Raw genomic sequence first — 19,816 nt, 5'->3', positions numbered from 1 at the left:
CCACCATCAGCAGAATAGTGATTGCTGCTCTGGAGTATACAGAATAAGTAATGTATGAATAAAGTGAATAGTAAGCGCAGTTTTGAAATAACATACAAGCTGTACAACCCTTTTATATAAGATAAGTGATGAAATGTATTTACACTGTAACTCCACCAGAATAATAGTAAGTGCAGATCTGGAGTATAAAATATATATATACATACCTATTTACTGCACGACCAGCTATAGCTTAAGTTATATACCCATTATAGACATAAAAATCTTACTATTTGTAGATGGGGGGGTGGACTAAGGATTTTTTTTTTAAGCATCTCTCCAGGCACCGCCTAACACTGATCCACCTCAGTATATGTGTGACAATTACCTGATGATCTCTGTTCTCAGTGGTAGTTTAGTAGTCTGTACTTCCTAATCATTCTCCTTCTGCTATAATAAATTGAATCTCCCCGTGCACTGACTTCCTGCTGTGCCTTTGACTGACAGCAGCCAAACAGACGAGGCAGAGCTGCAGACGGAGGGAGATATCGGCGACCTGAGTAAATGAAGAGTTGGGGGCTATGACTCCTCAGTGGAGCGGAGCTAAAAAGCAAGGTAATGCTCCCTTGTAGGTACTGACTTATGCATCATTCATATGTCAGTGTTTGGTCAGTGATTTCCAATAGTGATTGTGAGTGAAAACCAGGTGCAGCTCTAAACACAGAACAGCTGCAGATCTTTCGCTTATACCTTATGCCTGTGGAGGTTCCAACCCTGGTTTTGGCTCACGATCACTGACAAAACACTGACGTGTGAATGAGGCCTGACATACCATCTGCTTTACTAGTGTGTGCCTGCAGTGATGTGCCTACTCTCACCTTGGCCAGGCAGAAGCATGCCATCATCCTGACTCGGTAGAAACACTGCTCTTGCTCCAGGATGTCTGTCAGAGCAAGCCGAGAGGCCGGGGTGGGGAAGTTTTCCAGAGCTAGAATGGACTCTTCTTGGGCAACCACATCTCTCTCGTAGCGGAGCTGATACTGCCACATGAAATCTGCCTGTTCAAACTCCACCTTCCTCAGCAACGACATGTCCGGATCAATCCGTATCCAGAGCAATGGGGAGTCCGCACTGCAGGAAGAGAATAATGTTGTACAGGTGATAAAATGTCAGATTTCATAAGTTTATTTTGAAGGAGGTGCTGGCATTAAGGTAAAAAAAAAAAATCCCACCGACCTCATGGAAACTAAATTTAAGTATGTAGTTTGTATGTATATTATAGATTTATTTTTTTAATTTAATTTTTTTTTGCTTTTACCACTGGCGCTAATGCCCAATGTTGCAGGTGTGGACTCATTGACCAGGTCCGCTATCCGTAAGTTACAGCAAGATAGGATGTGTCTTATCTTTTGAGGTGCGGAGACATGGACCCGAAAGGCCATGGAAGCGCTTTGTAGTGCTTCCAATCCGTGCTGTTCTGCAAAAGATAGGACATGTCCTATCTTTTGCCGTATCTTCAGGATCGCGGACCCACTTAAGTCTATGGGTCCGCATCAGCAGCACCTAGTGTAACCGCCGTTTGCGGTCTGCAATATGGGCACGGAGCCCTTACGTTCGTCTGCATGAGCCCTAAACATAGTGCACAGAGCACAAAACTGCACCTCCAAGAGAAACTAACAGAACTGTGAATTTACATTTTCTTCTCCATTCATGTCTAAAGCTACATAAGTAAAACATCTACTCAACATTTTGTTATTACAAGGCAAATGTGATAAATTAATAACTTAAAAAAATGTAACTCTACTATTAAATAATTTATCATGTATGTATTTTATTTATTTATTTTATTATTTTTTCATTATTTAGTTATTAATTTATTATTTATTTAAAATATTTAATTCATTTTTTCATTATTAATTATTTAATTTTAATGTTGTGCTCACACCTACCAGTAACGGCGTGGCAGAAGATCACAACACTACTGCACTTCAAAGAGCTCAGCGGGGATCCCTGTAGTCAGACCCCATATGGACAGATAAGTTGTCATTTTGGAACAATCCCTTTGAGACAAAGTCTTAACTTACTCCATAGCAGAAAGGTCCATGTCAACTTCTTCCCCATTCATCAGTGGAATTTTCTTCTTTTTATTTCTGTGGGAAAAGATAAAATGTTTTTTCTTTTCCCCTTAAATTAGTTTTTTAAGCTATAGAGCCATTTACCAAAAGTGCCAGAGTAGTTTAATAATCTCAGTGTTTTTGCTCTAATTCATCGAAAAATGTAATACTATGCAAACAGTGTTCGTGAAAACTACCATTTCGTGTCCACAGTTCCGATGCAGACCAATATGTCTCCATGGTTACAGACCAACAAACACAATGCCACACACTATACATAAATAGTACATCTTTATTGGAACATAATCACTAAAATAAATCACATTAAAAGGTCACATTCATCACAAAACATGTCCCCCAGATCCCAAATAATGGTCTAATGCATAAAACTGGTATCGGGTGACGATATCGCTGTCCTTTGGAGCCTTTAGCCTGGTATATTTTTACCATTTTGCATTTACTGGCTTGTATATATTGTGAATGATGATGCGTCTTATGGGACTTTCCTGCAGTGTTTTCTGTTGAACCACTTGGGCTGATTAGAGAGAAGAATTGATGACAGTAACACCAGTATGATTAGGGACGTGGGGGCCTTTTTCTTACTAGTTGATGTTTTATGCATTAGACCATTATTTGGGATCTGGGGGACATGTTTTGTGATACGTGGTGTCCATCCACCATTATTATGATTATTTTACGGATTATGTCCTATTTATGTACACTGTGTGGCATTGTGTTTGTTGGTGTTCGCTGTTGTGATCCCACACAGAATAGATGGCATATTCATAATAGGCGTTATATTATATGGTTACAGACCACAAACTATTCCTTTATAGTCAGATCATGCTGTCAAACCCCCTTCCGAATTCTTACTAAAGCTTTATTTGGTAGATGATAAAGGCTCCTCTAAACACACATACAAACTCCCTACGCCTAGTCCTCTCAGTCATATCATATGTAGACTTATCGGAGAGGAAGACCAGGGAGTGTGCTAGTGAGAGCAGACACACCCATCACTACCAGCTATTAAAATCAATAAATTACATGTACTACAAAATGGTGAAAATAAAAAAACAACTCACTATATACACATAGTTCAATAAAAAAAATCTCTGCCATGAAGGGCAATAAAAGCAGGCCTTAAAGGGGTTTTCTCATCGTAGACAATGGGGGCATATCGATGGGATATACCCCCATTGTCTTATAGGTGCGGGTCCCACCTCTGGGACCTGCACCTATATCGAGAACAGAGCCCCGCAAGTGAAGGAGGGCGCACTGCGCATGCGCAGCCGTCCTCCATTTATTTTCTATGGGGCTGGCGAAAATAGGCGAGCACTGGCTTGGCCATTTCAGTTGGCCGCATAGAAATGAATGGGAACGGGGGGGCGGTCATGCGCTGTACTCTCCTATTCAGTTCTATGGGTGGCTGGACCGGAGTCCTCCAGCCACCACCAAGCAGCGCTCCGTTCTCGATATAGGTGCGGGTCCCAGTGGTGGGACCCGCACCTATAAGACAATGGGGGCATATCCTACCGATATGACCCATTGTCCATGATGAGACAACCCCTTTAAGAGGGTAAAAGGGGTTGTCTCAGAATGACAACTTATTACCCATCTAAATGATAGGTGACAAGTGCCTTATCTGCTCTGAATGAAGTCATTGATGAGCATTTGCACTGACACTCTATACAAAGTGTATGAGATGGTACAGCACTCGGCTACATCCATCCTTACCAGCAGCAGTGCACAAGCTTGACCACTTCCCTTTTTTATAGTGTGTGTGGGGGGACATGGGACCCTCAATCTCATGATCAGTGAGGGTCCCTTCAGTGGGGCCCCCAGCAATCAGACATTTATCACCTATACTGTTAAAAGCTATGTACACCTTCGGAGGCGATATTTAAAATTATTGCATTTAACTTATTTTTGGCTAAAAATCATATTTTCAATTGGCCTTTATTAAAAATATTGAGTCATTGTCACAAAGGGTTAACTGCTTTCCTAACTGTGTGACTGGTACTTTCACTTAGTGCCGGTCATCTAATAAACCTCATCTCTAAACTACTAAAGGGTCATAAACACTTATATGAGCCATATTCTTAGGCCTCATGCACACGACCGTGCAGTTTTTTGCGGTCCGCAAAAAACGGAAGCTGCCCGTGTGCCTTCCGCAAATTGCAGAACGGATCGGGCTGCCCATTGTAGAAATGCCTATTCTTGTCCGCAAAACGGACAAGAATAAGACATGTTCTATTTTTTTATTTGCGGGGCCTGGGAACGGAGCAACGGATGCGGACAGCATACGGAGTGCTGTCCGCATCTTTTGCAGCCCCTTTGAAGTGAATGGGTCCGCATCCGAGGCGCCAAAACGGTGGCTCGGATGTGGACCCAAACAACTGTGTGCATGAGGCCTTATCAGTAAGATAAGAACTGAGCTATAATGAGTGTCTATAATATCAGAGAGCAGAGATAAGGAGCCCGTCAGATTAGCTGGCTGACGGACGAGAGAGGAAATCCACAGGCAGCTTGTGGAGCATCTCAGCTCTGTACACAAAAAAGGATTCCATATTGTTAATACAGACCAATTGAAAAATGTTTTTGGGCTCAAAATAAGTACAATGCATTAATTAAAAAAAATTGCCTCCAATCTTTTAAAGGGTCACTAGGTTTTGGTAAAACTTTTGATATATCATAGAGACATATCAAAAGTTTTGATTGGTGGGGGTCTGACTGCTGAGACCCGCTCCAATCGCTAGAATGAGAAGAGAGAAGCGCACGCATATAACGCTGCAGGAGACGGGCTCAATAGAAGTCTATGGGCACGTCTTGATTACTTCTTCAGGGGGGAGACAAAGAACGCGTTACGGGTGTGTTTTTCTCTCCTTGTTCTAGCAGTCGATGGGGGTCTCAGTACTAGGACCCCATCAATGAAAACTTTGGATATGACTCTATGACATATGAAACGTTTTGCCAAAACTCAGTGACCCTTAAACTTTGGACCCGTCAGATGGGTATGTTTGCAATCATGTTGCGGACATGTTGCCTGTACTGTAGCTCAGTCATAATCCTGGACTGATCGGTCAAGTCTCCTGAGGCCTATATAAAAGCTTACTACACGCTGAGGGAAAACTAAACTTCTGGGTATACTCCACACTCAGGTTCACACAGCGGGTTATGATCCGCAAATCTATAAGAGTCGCCTTCTGTTTAGAATAGATTGGAAGGATAATAGGAAACATGATCCCCCTGATGTGAACTGAAGTGGAAACACATGTTTTGTGAGGACACTGAAGACTGTATCAACATTGAGGAAAGACGTCATATTGCTAGAAGCACTGCCGGAGAGGCAAAAGATTAATATTCATTTAAAACATAGAAAGTGAATAAAAAGAAAAGAAAATAGGAAGGCAATGTGTGTGTGGGGAGGGGGTTCCAGCAAATCACCTTCTGCTCTTAGAGTGGCAGGGAATATCATGCTTCAAGCTGTTTTCTTCAATTTGTAACGTGTGGTTGAAAGACCCGTCAAGCTCTTGCACCGTCACTTTAAGAGGACCCTATGGGAGGAAGCAAAGAGATTTAATCAGCTACAAAAGTAATTAAAGGGGTTTGACTAAAGGGTTTTCTCACCATAGGAAGCAGTGGCCTAACACTAACGATATATCACCTCTTCATCAGTGAGTGTTCGACTGGGGGGACCCCACTAATACCTGTGACACACCATAACACTAAGGCCCCTTTCACACTAGCGTTTTTTGTGGATCCGTCATGGATCTGCAAAAACGCTTCCGTTACAATAATACAACCGCATGCATCCGTCATGAATGGATCCGGTGGTATTATGTCTTTTATAGCCATGACAGATCCTGCCGGGACGGATCCATTTTCTATTGTGCCAGATTGTGTCAGAGAAAACGGATCCGCCCCATTGACTTACATTGTGTGTCAGGACGGACCAGTTTGTATTATCTTTAACATAGCCAAGACTGATCCGTCTTGAACACAACTGAAAGTCAATGGAGGACGGATCCGATTTCTATTGTGCCAGATTGTGTCAGAGAAAACGGATCAGCCACATTGACTTACATTGTGTGTCAGGACGGACCCGTTTGGCTACGCTTAGTCAGAGCGGAATGGTGACTGATCGGAGGCAAACTGATGCATTCTGAGCGGATCCCTTTCCATTCAGAATGCATTTGGGCAAAACTGATCCATTTTGGACCGCTTGTGAGAGCCCTGAACAGATCTCACAAATGGAAATGCTAGTGTGAAAGTTGCCCAAGATGTGTATATCCCTTTGAAAGGGGTTGTCCAACTTCATGTCTTTTTTTCCAGCGGAACCTGTTGACGTCTACCTGTCAATGTTTTGTTTTAGCTTCAGCAATCTTCATTCCTTCATTTGTTTTAAATCCAACCGCCCCCCCCCCCTTTCACACTTTTTTCATGTTGGTGTATTCCTCGAAGTAACTGATCTGTGAGTCCAGGATGCTGCTGCCTTCACCTGCCCTGATGCCTCACAACAGCTCCCTTCCTGAACTGATCCATTTAGAAAGCAAATAAACAATAAAAAACAAACTAAAAAACGGTCTAAAGTCTTCGAATTTTAAACACTTACATAAAACCTAAAAAACGAATTAAAAGGAACCTTTTCACATAGAAAATGGGGTCTGATGCAGTGACTGATGTATAATCAGGGGCAGACTGGGAACTTAAAGTGGCCCTGGACAAAAATAAATAAATAAATTGGCCCCATGTTGCTTCTGACCGAGCACCATGGGTTAAATGGACCTGAAAGTACTGCTTACTGGGGAGAAAAAGATCTAATATATAAATATATATTATACACACAGTATACAATAAATAGATAGATATGAGAGATAGATACCGTATTTTTCGCTTTCTAAGAAGCACCTGATGATAAGACGCATCTAGGTTTTAGAGGAGGAAAATAAGAAAAATATATTTTTAAATAAAAGGTGTGCTAAAAAAAAATGGAGTTTGCTTTGCTTTCTCTTCATCGCTGTCTGCAACTCCTCCCTCATCACTCTGAAATCGGCCAACATTCTCTGGTTTAAACTATTTACCATTTATATAATAGAAGAATATTTTAGGGTTGGTTTTAGACTCTTTGGCAGTCTCCAGCTTGGCCACTTTTATCTGTCTTTTACATATTCAATTTTTTTCCTTACTGTTTTTCAATGCTTCCTCACTACCTTCCTGTTTTGGAAATTTAAATATTTCCTTTCTTTCATTCATTGCTCCCTCTACATTCCTATTTATCCACAGTTTTTTTCTTGTTCCTTACCCTTTTATTCCCATAAGGTATGTACCTCTCACAAATAAATTGTTTAGGATGCCTTTAAAAATATCCCATTTTGTGGCTATATTTTTATTTTTGTGGATTTTGTCCCTCATAGTTGGCTAAGTTTAGCTTTTTTGAAGTTTGGTATTTTTGTTCCTCCATAAAGAAACTCTTTTGAATGACAACTGGAAAGTTATTACTTTATGGTCACTATTTCCAGGTGTCCCCCGACCTCCACATCTGTTGTTGTCAGGTCTATTGGTTAATACCAAGTCCAGTATGGCCGTCCCTCTAGTCGGGTCCTGAACCAGTTGGGAAAGGTAACTGTCTTTGGTTATTGCCAAGAACCGGTTTCCTTTATGAGATCTACGGGTACCCAGTCTATATCTGGGTAGTTGAAGTCCCCCCCATAATAACGACCTCATTACGATTTGCCGCCTCATCTATTTTCCTTAGGGCTCATTCACATGACCGTATTTACGTGTCTGCATTCATTTTAATGGGGCTGCAAAAGATGCGGACAGCACGCCGTGTGCTATCTGCATCCGTAAATCCGATCCATGACCCCGCAAAAAAAAAAAAGATAGAGCATGTCCTATTCTTGTCCGTAATTGCAGAGAAGAACCGGCAATTCTATCAAAGAGCCGGCCGTGTGCATTCCGTGTTTTGCGGATCTGCTATTTGCGGACCACAGAACACATACGGTCATCTGAATGAGGCCTTTGTAGTAGAATTTCTGTGGACTCTGATATATTAAGTGGCTTATAATAAACTACTATCAGTAAATTATTATTGTTTTTAGCTCCATGTATCTCTACCCACAGTGACTCCACATGTTCATGTCCCTCACTTATATCTTCCCGGAGTGTGGGCTTTAGACCGGACTTTACATAAAGGCAGACCCCTCCCCATCTCCTGCTTTGGCGATCCTTTCTAAACAGACTGTAACCTTGTACATTAACTGCCCAGTCATAGCTATCATCCAGCCATGTCTCAGTTATTCCCACTGTCATAGTCCTCCTCACACATCACTAATTCCAGTTCCCCAGTTTTATTAGTCAGGCTTCTGGCATTAGTATACATACAATTGAGAGGTTTATGTATATATGTATATTTTTTACCCTACACCTTTCCTTCTGAACTGTTCTAGTCCCTCCTTCCATTCCTCCCCCAGTCCCACTACCTTGCCCCAGGTCTCTATCTGCACTATCTTCCCCTCCTATGATGTAATTCCCTCATCACCAGTCCCTAGTTTAAACACTCCTCCCACCTTCTAGCCATCTTCTCCCCCAACACAGCTGCCCCTTCCCCATTGAGGTGCAGCCCCAACCCTACGATAGAGCCTGTAGCCGAGAGAGAAGTCGGCCCAGTTCTCCAGGATCCCAAACCCCTCCTTCCCACCAGTTCTTGAGCCACTTGTTAACCTCCCTAATCTCCCGGTGCATTTCTGGTGTGGCTCGGGGTACAAGTAGTATTTTACAATACACTACTTTTGAGATCCTGTTCCTGAGCTTGCGGCCTAAGTCCCTAAAATAATTTTTAAGGACCCTCCACCTACCTCTAATTTGGTCATTAGTTCCAATGTGCACCATGACCGTTGGATCTTCGCCAGCCCCTCCCAGTAATCTGTCAACCCGATCCGCAATATGTCGAATATATCGCGGTCTTTGTGACATATCGTCCTAACTGTATCCCTAATAATGGAGTCCCACACTCCAGATCAGCCAGTATGTTCAATGTGACCCTCTCCCTTCAACCGTTATACCGGACCGCCTTTATAGGCAAAATACAGAAACAGAGTTTTGTCCAGAACAGTGGCTCTCTGCCCACCACACTCCCATCTAGGAAATCCTCTGACATGGTGAGTATAACATAACGTTTTCGGCTTCTGCTGGAGTAAAAAGTTAGCTAATAAGATATTAAACTTTAATTAAAGGGGTTATCCAATCATATAAAATTTTCCCCCATATACCGGGCCCCTCACATTTAATATACTTACCTGGCTCGCGCACTGCCGCAGCTGCTTCTCCCCGTGCACGTACAAAAACATCCGGTGGGGGGGGAAGAGACAGCCAATGGCAGGCGGTGACATCGTGTCACCCACGATGCAAGGGAGGCTCGTTCCCGCCTGCCATTGGCTGCCCCCCCCCCCATCCGACACCGGATGTTTTTATCCGCACCCGGGGAGAAGCAGCTGCGGCAGTGCAGGGAGTGGGGAGCCAGGTAAGTATATTCAATGTGAGGGGCCCAGAATATGGTGGGGCATTTTATAGTACTGGATAACAGTTTTAAAGTATAATCTACTAATATATGACAAAAGTTCACAGACCCCGTTTCTTACCACATATTTCTGTGTGCCCAGAACTGTGCACTCCTGTTTGATCTCCAATTCTAGGACATTGCGTTTTCTGTTAAAGGCGAAGCTGCCGTAAAACTTTACAACGCCGCTCTGGTCTCTGGAAGAAGGAGTTAAGGGTTTTCTTACAAATGAGTGAACGAGAGCAAGATGAGGAGACTGGACCCCTCTGTTTAATACTCTGGTAACAGGGGCTCACAGGTTTTAAGATCACTGCTCTCCATGGAGAGATATTTAAGGGGGATCTCCAACAAAAAATAAAGTTTCCTTGTCACCCTCTCACCTGTTCTTTTTCTTGCTGCCTCTATGTCACACAGGGGCAGTTGAATAGTAAGAATGTGAATCAGACTTTTTTTTTTTTAACTACGCGTCACACAATTTCATAACATTTAATAGAGAATGGTGTAACTAGCAAATTTTTTAATTACTTGATTTAAAAAATCTGCCTGCATCCACCTGAAAAAAGCTGTACAGTGATGGCCGCTAGGGGTCTGACTTCCACCTAATTTGCAGTCCTCTGCATGTTGTCAGGCAAGATCCTAGTAACAGAGACTCAGAAGACAGCAGGGAGGAAGTGGGGGCATGTCAGACGCAGATGAGCTCCTGAGCCTGATAAAAGAACTGCTTCTACACTGCTTCTGAAAATCACAAGAACCTCCTCTGTCTTTCTATAAGAGCGATATATCCTTCCATATCATTTTCAAGCTCCCTAGAAGAAAACAAACATAGTGGGAAGTAAAGCAAGTGATGTCACTGCATACAGTACTGGCAGAAATGAGATGCCCTCTGCTTCTGAGAGAAATGCATCTAGCTGTGCAGCTGAAGTAGGGAATAATATGGCTGAAATAGACATTAAGGAAGCCCAAACCAAAACTGCTCCTTCCTGGTTATGATTGTACAAAGCACAGCCATTATGTAAACTTTTTTTATTTATTTTTTTAACTCCGCTTTAAGAACATTGTGTATGATGAAACTTACATGTTTTGCACCATTAAAGGGGTTATCCAATCCCTAAAATGCCTCCCCATATGCCTGAGCACCTCACAGAGGTTGCACTTACCTGGCTCCCCAGCACTCGGCCGCCACTGCATCTCCCCTTCAGGCGGATAAAAACATTCGGCATTAAGGGGAGGGGGGGCAGCCAATAGCAGGCTACGACGGGACCGAGCCTCCGTAACATCACCCGCCGGTATGAGAAGTGAAGCGGGTGCCGGGGAAGTAAGTACAACTTCTGTGATGGGCCTGGGCGTATGGGGAGGCAATTTAGGGGTTGAATAACCCCTTTAAGACTCTTCAAAAGGAGAAGCAAACTACTCTTACAGTTATTGTTCATTGTCGTTTCCCATAATGTTGCATACATCAATAGTACACAGCATCGTCTAGGCTGGACGCAATTGCATACACTTTTCAGCCGAGGGGAGGACAAGCTTTGTAAAGTTTCCTGCCTCTGAATGTAAACAAGAGTGTTCTCATTCACTTACAGCAAGCTAGTATATTAAAAAGTGTGAGGAATGGAAACACAAAGTATGTCTGAAAGTTCTTAATTTATACAATTACAAAACTTTATTCACACAATACCAAAAAACCCTTTGAGGTTATGTCCACAAGGATAATTTTCCATCGCCGGTTTTGTTGTCTGGATTTTACCCGATGCATTGCAAAGGATGAAATTGGTAGTGAAAATCCAGATATTTCAAATACACATGGGGCCAGATTTATCAGGACTCTGACAGCTCACTCCACTTTCACATATGGCTAAAGTCAGTTTTAGCCAAGTCAGATTTATGAACGGCCCTTTAAGACTGTAATAAATGTGGTTTGACGGTAGCAGTTTATCCGTCAGTAAGCAGCTTTACAAAAGTCGCACATCTTTACGAAAAAGTCGCACGTCTTTACGAAAAAGTCGCATGTTCTATTAAAAAGTCTCAAAAGATAAGCATGGTCCTCACTGGAGTGAAATTGCGCAATTTTTTGCGACTTTTTAAATAGTCACAATAGTAAATCTGTCTAGAGATTAATTTACAAAAGAAAACACGCCCACTTTCAGAAAACTGGTGAGCATAGTGCAGAGCAGAAAAAAGTCGCAAATTTTTGCGCGGTTTTAGTGATTGCGCAAAGATTTGCGACTTTTTCACTCCATTATTCTGACTTGAGCTAATGATAAATCTGGCCCATTGTGTGTAAATTTGTGCACAGATATTTGTCGAAAATGTAATCTGCTTTCTTACTACTGTAAGATGCCGCAGCGTTTCCTGCAAATCTGAATAGAGAATCCTGTGCATCTGCCACATGTAAACATACCCTAAACATGTGCCTGCATGACATGTAGCGCTAGACCATAGGAGGAGAAGAACTTGTGTCCCCCAATAGGCACCTAAAGGCAATTTCGGATTTGACTAATAACTCAATGGAAATATGGAAACAAATATGTGCTTTGTAGTAATTAGTCCCATTCCTTCAACATTAAACCTGTAATTTCATTGGTTATGAAGTGGTTAACCAAGTGACAAGGCATATTATCACCATAGCTATAACATAAGTGCTGGGTATGTAGCAGAGCTGGGATAATTCCCAGGAACGAAATGGATTTTTGCTAACCTTTGGATTTATTTTGCACTGCTGTCTATGGAAGTTTTTTATTGTCTCTCTATTTGACTAAACAAAGTGACTATTGGATTTGTCCAACTGGATCCTAAAGGGCACCCTGGTCTGCAGGATATATGGAAATATACCAATAATGATATGTGGAGCTAATGGCAGTGTTGCAGGCCCATACACAGACATATACCTGCAGTCTCCGTTTCCTACCATCTGCCCTGGATCTGATTATTACACCTTCATACACCAACAGGAGCTCTGCAATATATGAAATATGGTAATAAAGGATACACCCATTGCTTTATTAGCGGCTGGATGTCTTTCCCAGACACGTTGGAGATGGATTTCAAAAACCCAGATGTTGAAACCAACATCTGACTCCACATATGGGACTGGAACTTCTGAGATGAGGCTGTGCTGGCCAGGCTTAAAAGCTTGTTGAAAACCTGGAGTGAAAAAGAGAGAGAGAGAAAAAAAAATTACAAGAAGGTTTACCAGCAAGGAACAGAACCGGGCAACGGTGCCAGCAAGAGACAGAAAAACACTATCACATGTGAAGTGGAGCAGTGTGCGGTATAATGACTACAAACCAAGCCGACGATCCTTTCATGTCTGGACACGGGGGATTCACTTCTGTAATTAGAATGGAACTCATCCCATCCATCCACACAAATGACCACTATCCATGTTTAACCACCTAACTGTTTTGCCCGAGTCCAGCTCTGGCAGTGGGAAAAGTAGCTAAGCGGAAGGAAGGGGCAGGGGGGCGGCTGTTTTAGATGCTGCCATCTCCTGAATGGTAGAAACTAGAAACATGCAACTGGTCTTGTTTGAAAGCTGACAGTCCAGGCATACAAGACCAAAATGACAGCTAAAATCCAAGCAACAGAGGAGAAATCACTGTTAGGCCCCTTTCAAGCGGGCGAGTATTCCGCGCGGATGCGATGCGTGAGTTGATTGCATTGCACCCGCACTGAATCCCGACCCATTCATTTCTATGGGGCTGTTCACATGAGCGGTGATTTTCACGCATCACTTGTGCGCTGCGTGAAAAATCGCAGCATGCTCTATTTTGTGCGTTTTTCACGTAACGCAGGCCCCATAGAAATGAATGGGGTTGCATGAAAATCGCAAGCATCCGCAAGCAAGGTCGGATGCAGTGCGATTTTCACGCACGGTTGCTAGGAGACGATCGGATGGGAACCCGATCATTATTATTTTCCCTTATAACATGGTTATAAGGGGAAATAATAGCATTCTGAATACAGAATGCATAGTACAATAGCGCTGGAGGGGTAAAATTAAATAATTTAACTCACCTTAGTCCACTTGATCGCGCAGCCCGGCTTCTCTTCTGATTGCAGGAACAGGACCTGTGGTGACGTCACTCCGGTCATCACATGATCACATGATCTTTTACCATGGTGATGGATCATGATGGTGATGGATCATGTGATGACCAGAGTGACGTCACCACAGGTCCTGTTCCTGCAATCAGCAAAGAAGAAGACAGAAGAGAAGCCGGGCTGCGCAATCAAGTGGATTAAGGAGAGTTAAATTATTTTTTTATTTTTTTTAACCCCTCCAGCGCTATTTTACTATGCATTCTGTATTCAGAATGCTATTATTTTCCCTTATAACCATGTTATAAGGGAAAATAATACAATCTACAGAACACCGATCAAAAGCCCGAACTTCTGTGAAGAAGTTCGGGTTTGGGTACCAAACATGCGCGATTTTTCTCACGCGAGTGCAAAACGCATTACAATGTTTTGCACTCGCGCAGAAAAATCACGCGTGAAAGAGGCCTAAGAAGTCAAGTCTGGAATAATCACGGGTAAAACCTGTTTTTACTCTCAGCTAATTCACTACATCCCGATTTCTATAAGTGATATCTTCCCCTGTTACTGAACATATTGCTGTCATTCTGGTATTGTCCAAAAGCTTGGAATGTCAGCTTTCTAGCTGCTGCCATTCAGGTAGCAGCATCTAAATCAGCCATCCCCCCTCCAGTTAGCTATTTTTCCCACTGCTGGAGCTTGATCAATTAGGGGGTTAAAGAGAATGTGTCATCAGAAAATTACCCATGTTAGGCTACTTTCACACTTTCGTTCAGAACGGATCCGTCTGCATTATATTGTAAAATAAATTCTAAGTGTGAAAGTAGCCGCAGACGGATCCGTCCAGACTTTACATTGAAAGTCAACGGGGGACGGATCCGTTTGAAAATTGCACCATATTGTGTCACCTTCAAACTGATCCGCCCCCATTGACTTCCATTGTAAGTCTGGACGGATCCGTTTGCCTCCGCACGGCCAGGCGGACACCCGAACGCTGCAAGCAGCGTTCAGGTGTCCGACTGCTGAGCGGAGCGGATCCCAAACGCTGCCAGACTGATGCATTCTGAGCGGATCCGCATCCACTCAGAATGCATTAGGGCTGGACGGATGCGTTCGGGGCCGCTTGTGAGAGCCTTTAAACGGAAATCACAAGCGGAGCCCCGAACGCTAGTGTGAAAGTAGCCTTAAATATATTTTTAACTCCTTAACGACCGAGGACGAGAATGCTCGTCCAAATAGCCGGTACTTTGCGCCCCAAAATGAGCATTCTCGTCCTGCGGTCCTTCTCCCCCCCCCCCCATGTGCGCTGCTGCGATCAGCAGCACGGATCCGGCTGTTACTGACATCCACCAGCATAGGTGATCACGCCGATGACGGTGGATTAACCCCTCATATGCCGCGGCCATCGCTGTCCACGGCATATGGGAGGTTTGCGCTCCCTCTCCTTAGCCATCGGATCTCCGCACTGCGGTGGAGGGGACCCGAAGGTTGCCATGGCAGCCATGATTCCTTACACAGGCATTGGGGCCTGCCAGACCGTATCGACCGGCTCTATATAAATATCACATGACCTAACCCCTCAGACAAACACCGTAAAAAAATAAAAACGATGCTAAAAAAAAAAACTTTGTCACCTTACATCACTAAAAGTGCAACACCAAGCGATCAAAAAGGCGTTTGCCCCCCAAATTAGTACCAATCTAACCGTCACCTCAACCTGCAAAAAATGAGCCCCTACCTAAGACAAGCGCCCAAAAATTTTTAAAACTATGGCTCAGACTATGGAGAAACTAAAAGTCTAAAACATGATATTTTTTTTGTTTGTTTCAAAAATGCTTTTACACTGTTAAAGTAGACATATTGGGCATCACCGCGTCCGTAACAACCTGCTCTATAAAAATACCACATGACCTAATCCCCCCATCTCCATAAAAAAAATTATGGCTCTCAGACTATGGAGACACTAAAACATGATTATTTTATTATTTTGTTTAAAAAATGATAGTGTAAAAAATAAATAAAATAAATCAAACATATTAGGTATTGCCAGGTCCGTAACGATCTGCTCTATAAAAATATCCCATGACCTAACCCCTCAGATGAACACCGTAAAAGATTAAAACTAAAAACTATGTTAAAAAAAAAAAAAAAAAGCTATTTTTTGTCACCTTACATCACAAAAAGTGTAACAGCAAGCGATCAAAAAGTCATACGCACCCAAATATTGTACCAATCAAACAGTCATCTCATCATGTAAAAAATGAGACCCTACCACAGTTTTTGCGGCTCGGGTGCGGACCCATTTACTTCAATAGGGCCACAAAAGATGTGTGCTGTCTGCATCCTTTGCTCCGTTCCACGGCCTCGCAAAAAAAAAAATATAATATAGCATGTCCTATTCTTGTCCGTTTTGCGGACAAGAATAGGCATTTCTACAATGGGCAGTTTTTTGGCAAATCCGTGGTTTGCAGACTGCAAAAAAACGGAACGGTCGTGTGCATGTAGCCTAAGACAATCACATAAAAAAAATAACTAGGGCTCTCAGAATATGGAGACACTAAAACATGATATTTTTTTAATTCAAAAATGCTTTTATTGTGTAAAACTTAAATAAAAAAAAGTATACATATTAGGTATTGCCGCGTCCGTAAGAACCTGGTATATAAAAATATCACAAGACCTAACCCCTCAGGTAAATACAGTTATAATTTTTTTTTATAAAAAGTGTGTCAAAAAAGCAATTTTTTGTCACCTTACATTACAAAAAGTGTAATGCCAAGCGATCAAAAAGTCATACGCACCATAAAATAGTACCAATCAAATCGTCATCTCTTACCGAAAAAAAACAGACCATACATAAGACCAATCGCCCAAAAAAAATAAAAATACAAATATGGCTTTCAAAATATGGAGACACCAAAAAAAAGCTTTAATATGTAAAACAACAGTCATATTTGGTATTGTCGCATCCGTAACAACCTGCTCTATAAAAATACCACAAGATTTAACCTGTCAGATGAATATTCTAAATAACAAAAAATAAAAACGGTGCCAAAACAGCAATTTTTTGTTACCTTGCCTCACATAAAGTGTAATATAGAGCAACCAAAAATGTACCCTAAAATAGTACAAACAAAACTGGCACCTTATCCCATAGTTTCCAAAATGGGGTCCTTTTTTTGGAGTTTCTACTCTAGGGGTGCATCGGGGGGCTTCAAATGGGACATGGTGTCAAAAAACCAGTCCAGCAAAATCTGGAATAAAGAAAACTACAACCAGAAAATAAAGTATGTGTCACTATCTGGTAATAAATGATAGATAAAGATTTTTGGTGACACATTTCATAAAGGGTATATATTATTTTACCAAACTTCAAAATTTCAGAAGTCTTGTTCAGTGGGGGTCTTGATGCTGAGACCCCAAACGATTGTTGAAACAAAGGGGAAGAAGCACTCAGCTATACACTCTGCCCCTTTACTTTTGCTCAGCGATGGAAGCGAGCGGTGTGCGGACTTAGACTTTCTATGAATGCCTACACAGCTCTATGTGCCACAGTACTCAGCTGAGCGCTTCTGAGCTTTGCACAACCCAATGTATTTTTACATCGTTTTTGTGTATAAACCTCTGTTGGATGTGAGTCTTAGGCACAAATGATTGTTTGGCTATTTAAAAAAAAAGGAGATTTTTGTGAAACTCACCTGTAAAATCTTTTTCTCGTCTTTTCCATTGGGGGACACAGACCATGGGTATAGCTTAGAGGTATTACTAGGAGGGACACTATGCAAAAACGAAGCTCCTCCTCCTCGGGCTATACCCCCAGACACCTCCAGGAGGACTTCAGTCGTTGTAAAAGCAGTAGGAGAAGGAGAACTGAAAAAACCACAATGGAAACCACCACACCAACTAAACAAAAAAAGCGGGCGGGAGCTGTGTCCCCCAATGGAAAAGACGAGAAAAAGATTTTACAGGTGAGTTTCACAAAAATCTCCTTTTCTCGTACATTCCATTGGGGGACACAGACCATGGGACGTCCAAAAGCAGTCCATGGGGTGGGAAAAATCCAACACCGCCAGGAGAAAGAAACGTCCAGCCGTCAATCGGGCACCACGGCCTGCAATACCCTGCGTCCGAGGACAGCATCAGCCGAGGCCAGCGAGTGCAACTGATGAAACTTTGTGAACGTATGCAAAGATGACCAAGTGGCAGCCTTACACAACTGGGAGGCGGATGCGCGATTGCGTCTGGCCCAGGAAGCTCCCACTGCCCTTGTGGAGTGAGCGGTAATCCGCGACGGGGGAACCTGACCACGAGCGCGATAGGCCGCAGCAATAGCGGAACGGATCCACCGCGCCACAGTAACCTTGGAAGCCGCCAGACCCTTACGAGACCCCTCGGGAATCACAAAGAGGGAGTCCGAACGACGAAAGGAGGCGGTGGCCCCCAGATACACCTTCAGGGCCCTGACGACGTCCAGGGAGTGGAGAGCACGTTCCTTGGGGTTCGCCGGAGAAGGACAAAAAGAGGGCAGGACAAGATCCTCGTTAAGGTGGAACGGAGAAACCACCTTGGGCAAAAAAGAAGGAACCGGCCATAGCACCACCTTATCCTGGTGGAAGACCAGAAAAGGCTCCTGACAGGAAAGCGCGGCCAGCTCCGAAACCCTCCTGATGGAGGTAATGGCCACCAGAAAAACCACCTTCCAGGTGAGGAAGACTAGGGAGACCTCCCTCAGAGGCTCAAAGGGCGCCTCCTGAAGGGCGCGCAGGACCAAGTTAAGATCCCAGGGGGGTAAGGGAGGAACATACGGAGGAACCGAATGCGCCACCCCCTGCAGGAAGGTTCTCACAGGCCCTAAAAAGGCAATAGACCTTTGAAAAAAGACCGCCAAGGCCGAAACCTGACCCTTCAAAGAACTGAGCGACAGCCCCACCTCAAGGCCGGACTGTAGAAAGGCCAGCACCACCGGAACAGAGAAACGAAGTGGCGGAAAACCCGACTTCTCACAAAAGGCTAGATAGGCCCTCCAGGTGCGATAATAGATCCGCGAAGAAGCCGGCTTTCGAGCTCTGATCATGGTTCTCACCACTGCATCAGAGAAGCCTCTCTTCCTCAGGATGTAGGTCTCAATAGCCACGCCGTTAAACGCAACTGACGTGAATTCTGGTGGAAGAGCGGTCCCTGAGATAGAAGATCCCCTCTGTCGGGAAGAGGCCACGGAACGTCCGCTAGCATTCGGACGACGTTGGAGAACCAGGCGCGGCGAGGCCAATCCGGAGCGATAAGAATGGCCGGTATCCCCTCCGCCTCGATCTTGCGCAGCACCTTCGGCAACAGAGGAAGTGGAGGGAAGACATAGAGGAGGCCGAATCGCTGCCAAGGAGACACCAGCGCGTCCACTCCGCACGCCCTTGGGTCTCGAGCGCGGGCCAGGAACACCGGCACCTTGTTGTTTAGCCGGGACGCCATTAAATCCACGTCCGGACGGCCCCATCGGCGGCAGATGTCCTCGAACACCTCCGGATGTAGGGACCACTCTCCCGGATCCACCTTGGTGCGGCTCAGAAAATCCGCCGTCCAGTTGTCGACGCCCGGAATGTACACCGCCGACAACACTGGAACATGAGACTCCGCCCATAGGAGGATCCTCGCCACCTCCTGCATCACTGCCCGACTGCGCGTTCCGCCCTGATGATTGACGTAGGCCACAGCCGTGGCATTGTCCGACTGAACACGCACCGGCCGAGCTGCAAGGAGGGAAGTCCAGTGGGAGAGGGAGTTGAAGATCGCCCTTAGTTCCAAAACGTTTATCGGAAGACGGGATTCCTCCGTCGACCAGACCCCCTGAACTGTGAGGTTCCGGAGAACGCCTCCCCAACCGATGAGGCTGGCATCGGTGGTGACTATCGTCCAGGAGAACGGAAGGAAGGACCTCCCTGATGAGAGATTCGGGGAGGCCTGCCACCAAGGGAGAGACAACCGAACTTGCCGGGACAGGCGGACGGGAGCGTCCAGACCCCGAGAGGTCTTGTCCCAGAGGGCAAGAATCCACTGTTGTAACGGTCGAGTGTGGAACTGGGCATACGGAATCGCCTCGAAGGAGGCGACCATAAGGCCCAGAACCCGCATGCAC

At 44.1% G+C, this 19,816-nt stretch overlaps 1 protein-coding gene across 1 annotated transcript in view; it reads right to left on the bottom strand.

Moving 5' to 3' along the window:
- TAF2 (TATA-box binding protein associated factor 2) overlaps nt 1-19,816 on the bottom strand; it is a 124,715-nt gene that overhangs the window by 40,835 nt on the left and 64,064 nt on the right. The window contains exons 12-16 of the mRNA XM_044295370.1: nt 12,638-12,792; nt 9,734-9,848; nt 5,538-5,647; nt 2,064-2,129; nt 858-1,110 (exon numbers count right to left, since the gene is read on the bottom strand). Coding sequence (XP_044151305.1) covers nt 858-1,110; nt 2,064-2,129; nt 5,538-5,647; nt 9,734-9,848; nt 12,638-12,792 — 699 coding nt within the window. The remainder of the gene's footprint in view (nt 1-857; nt 1,111-2,063; nt 2,130-5,537; nt 5,648-9,733; nt 9,849-12,637; nt 12,793-19,816) is intronic.

The sequence above is a fragment of the Bufo gargarizans genome, chromosome 5 (assembly GCF_014858855.1).
Source record: "Bufo gargarizans isolate SCDJY-AF-19 chromosome 5, ASM1485885v1, whole genome shotgun sequence".
Lineage (NCBI taxonomy): Eukaryota > Metazoa > Chordata > Amphibia > Anura > Bufonidae > Bufo > Bufo gargarizans.
This window is presented reverse-complemented; position numbering and strand designations above follow the sequence as displayed.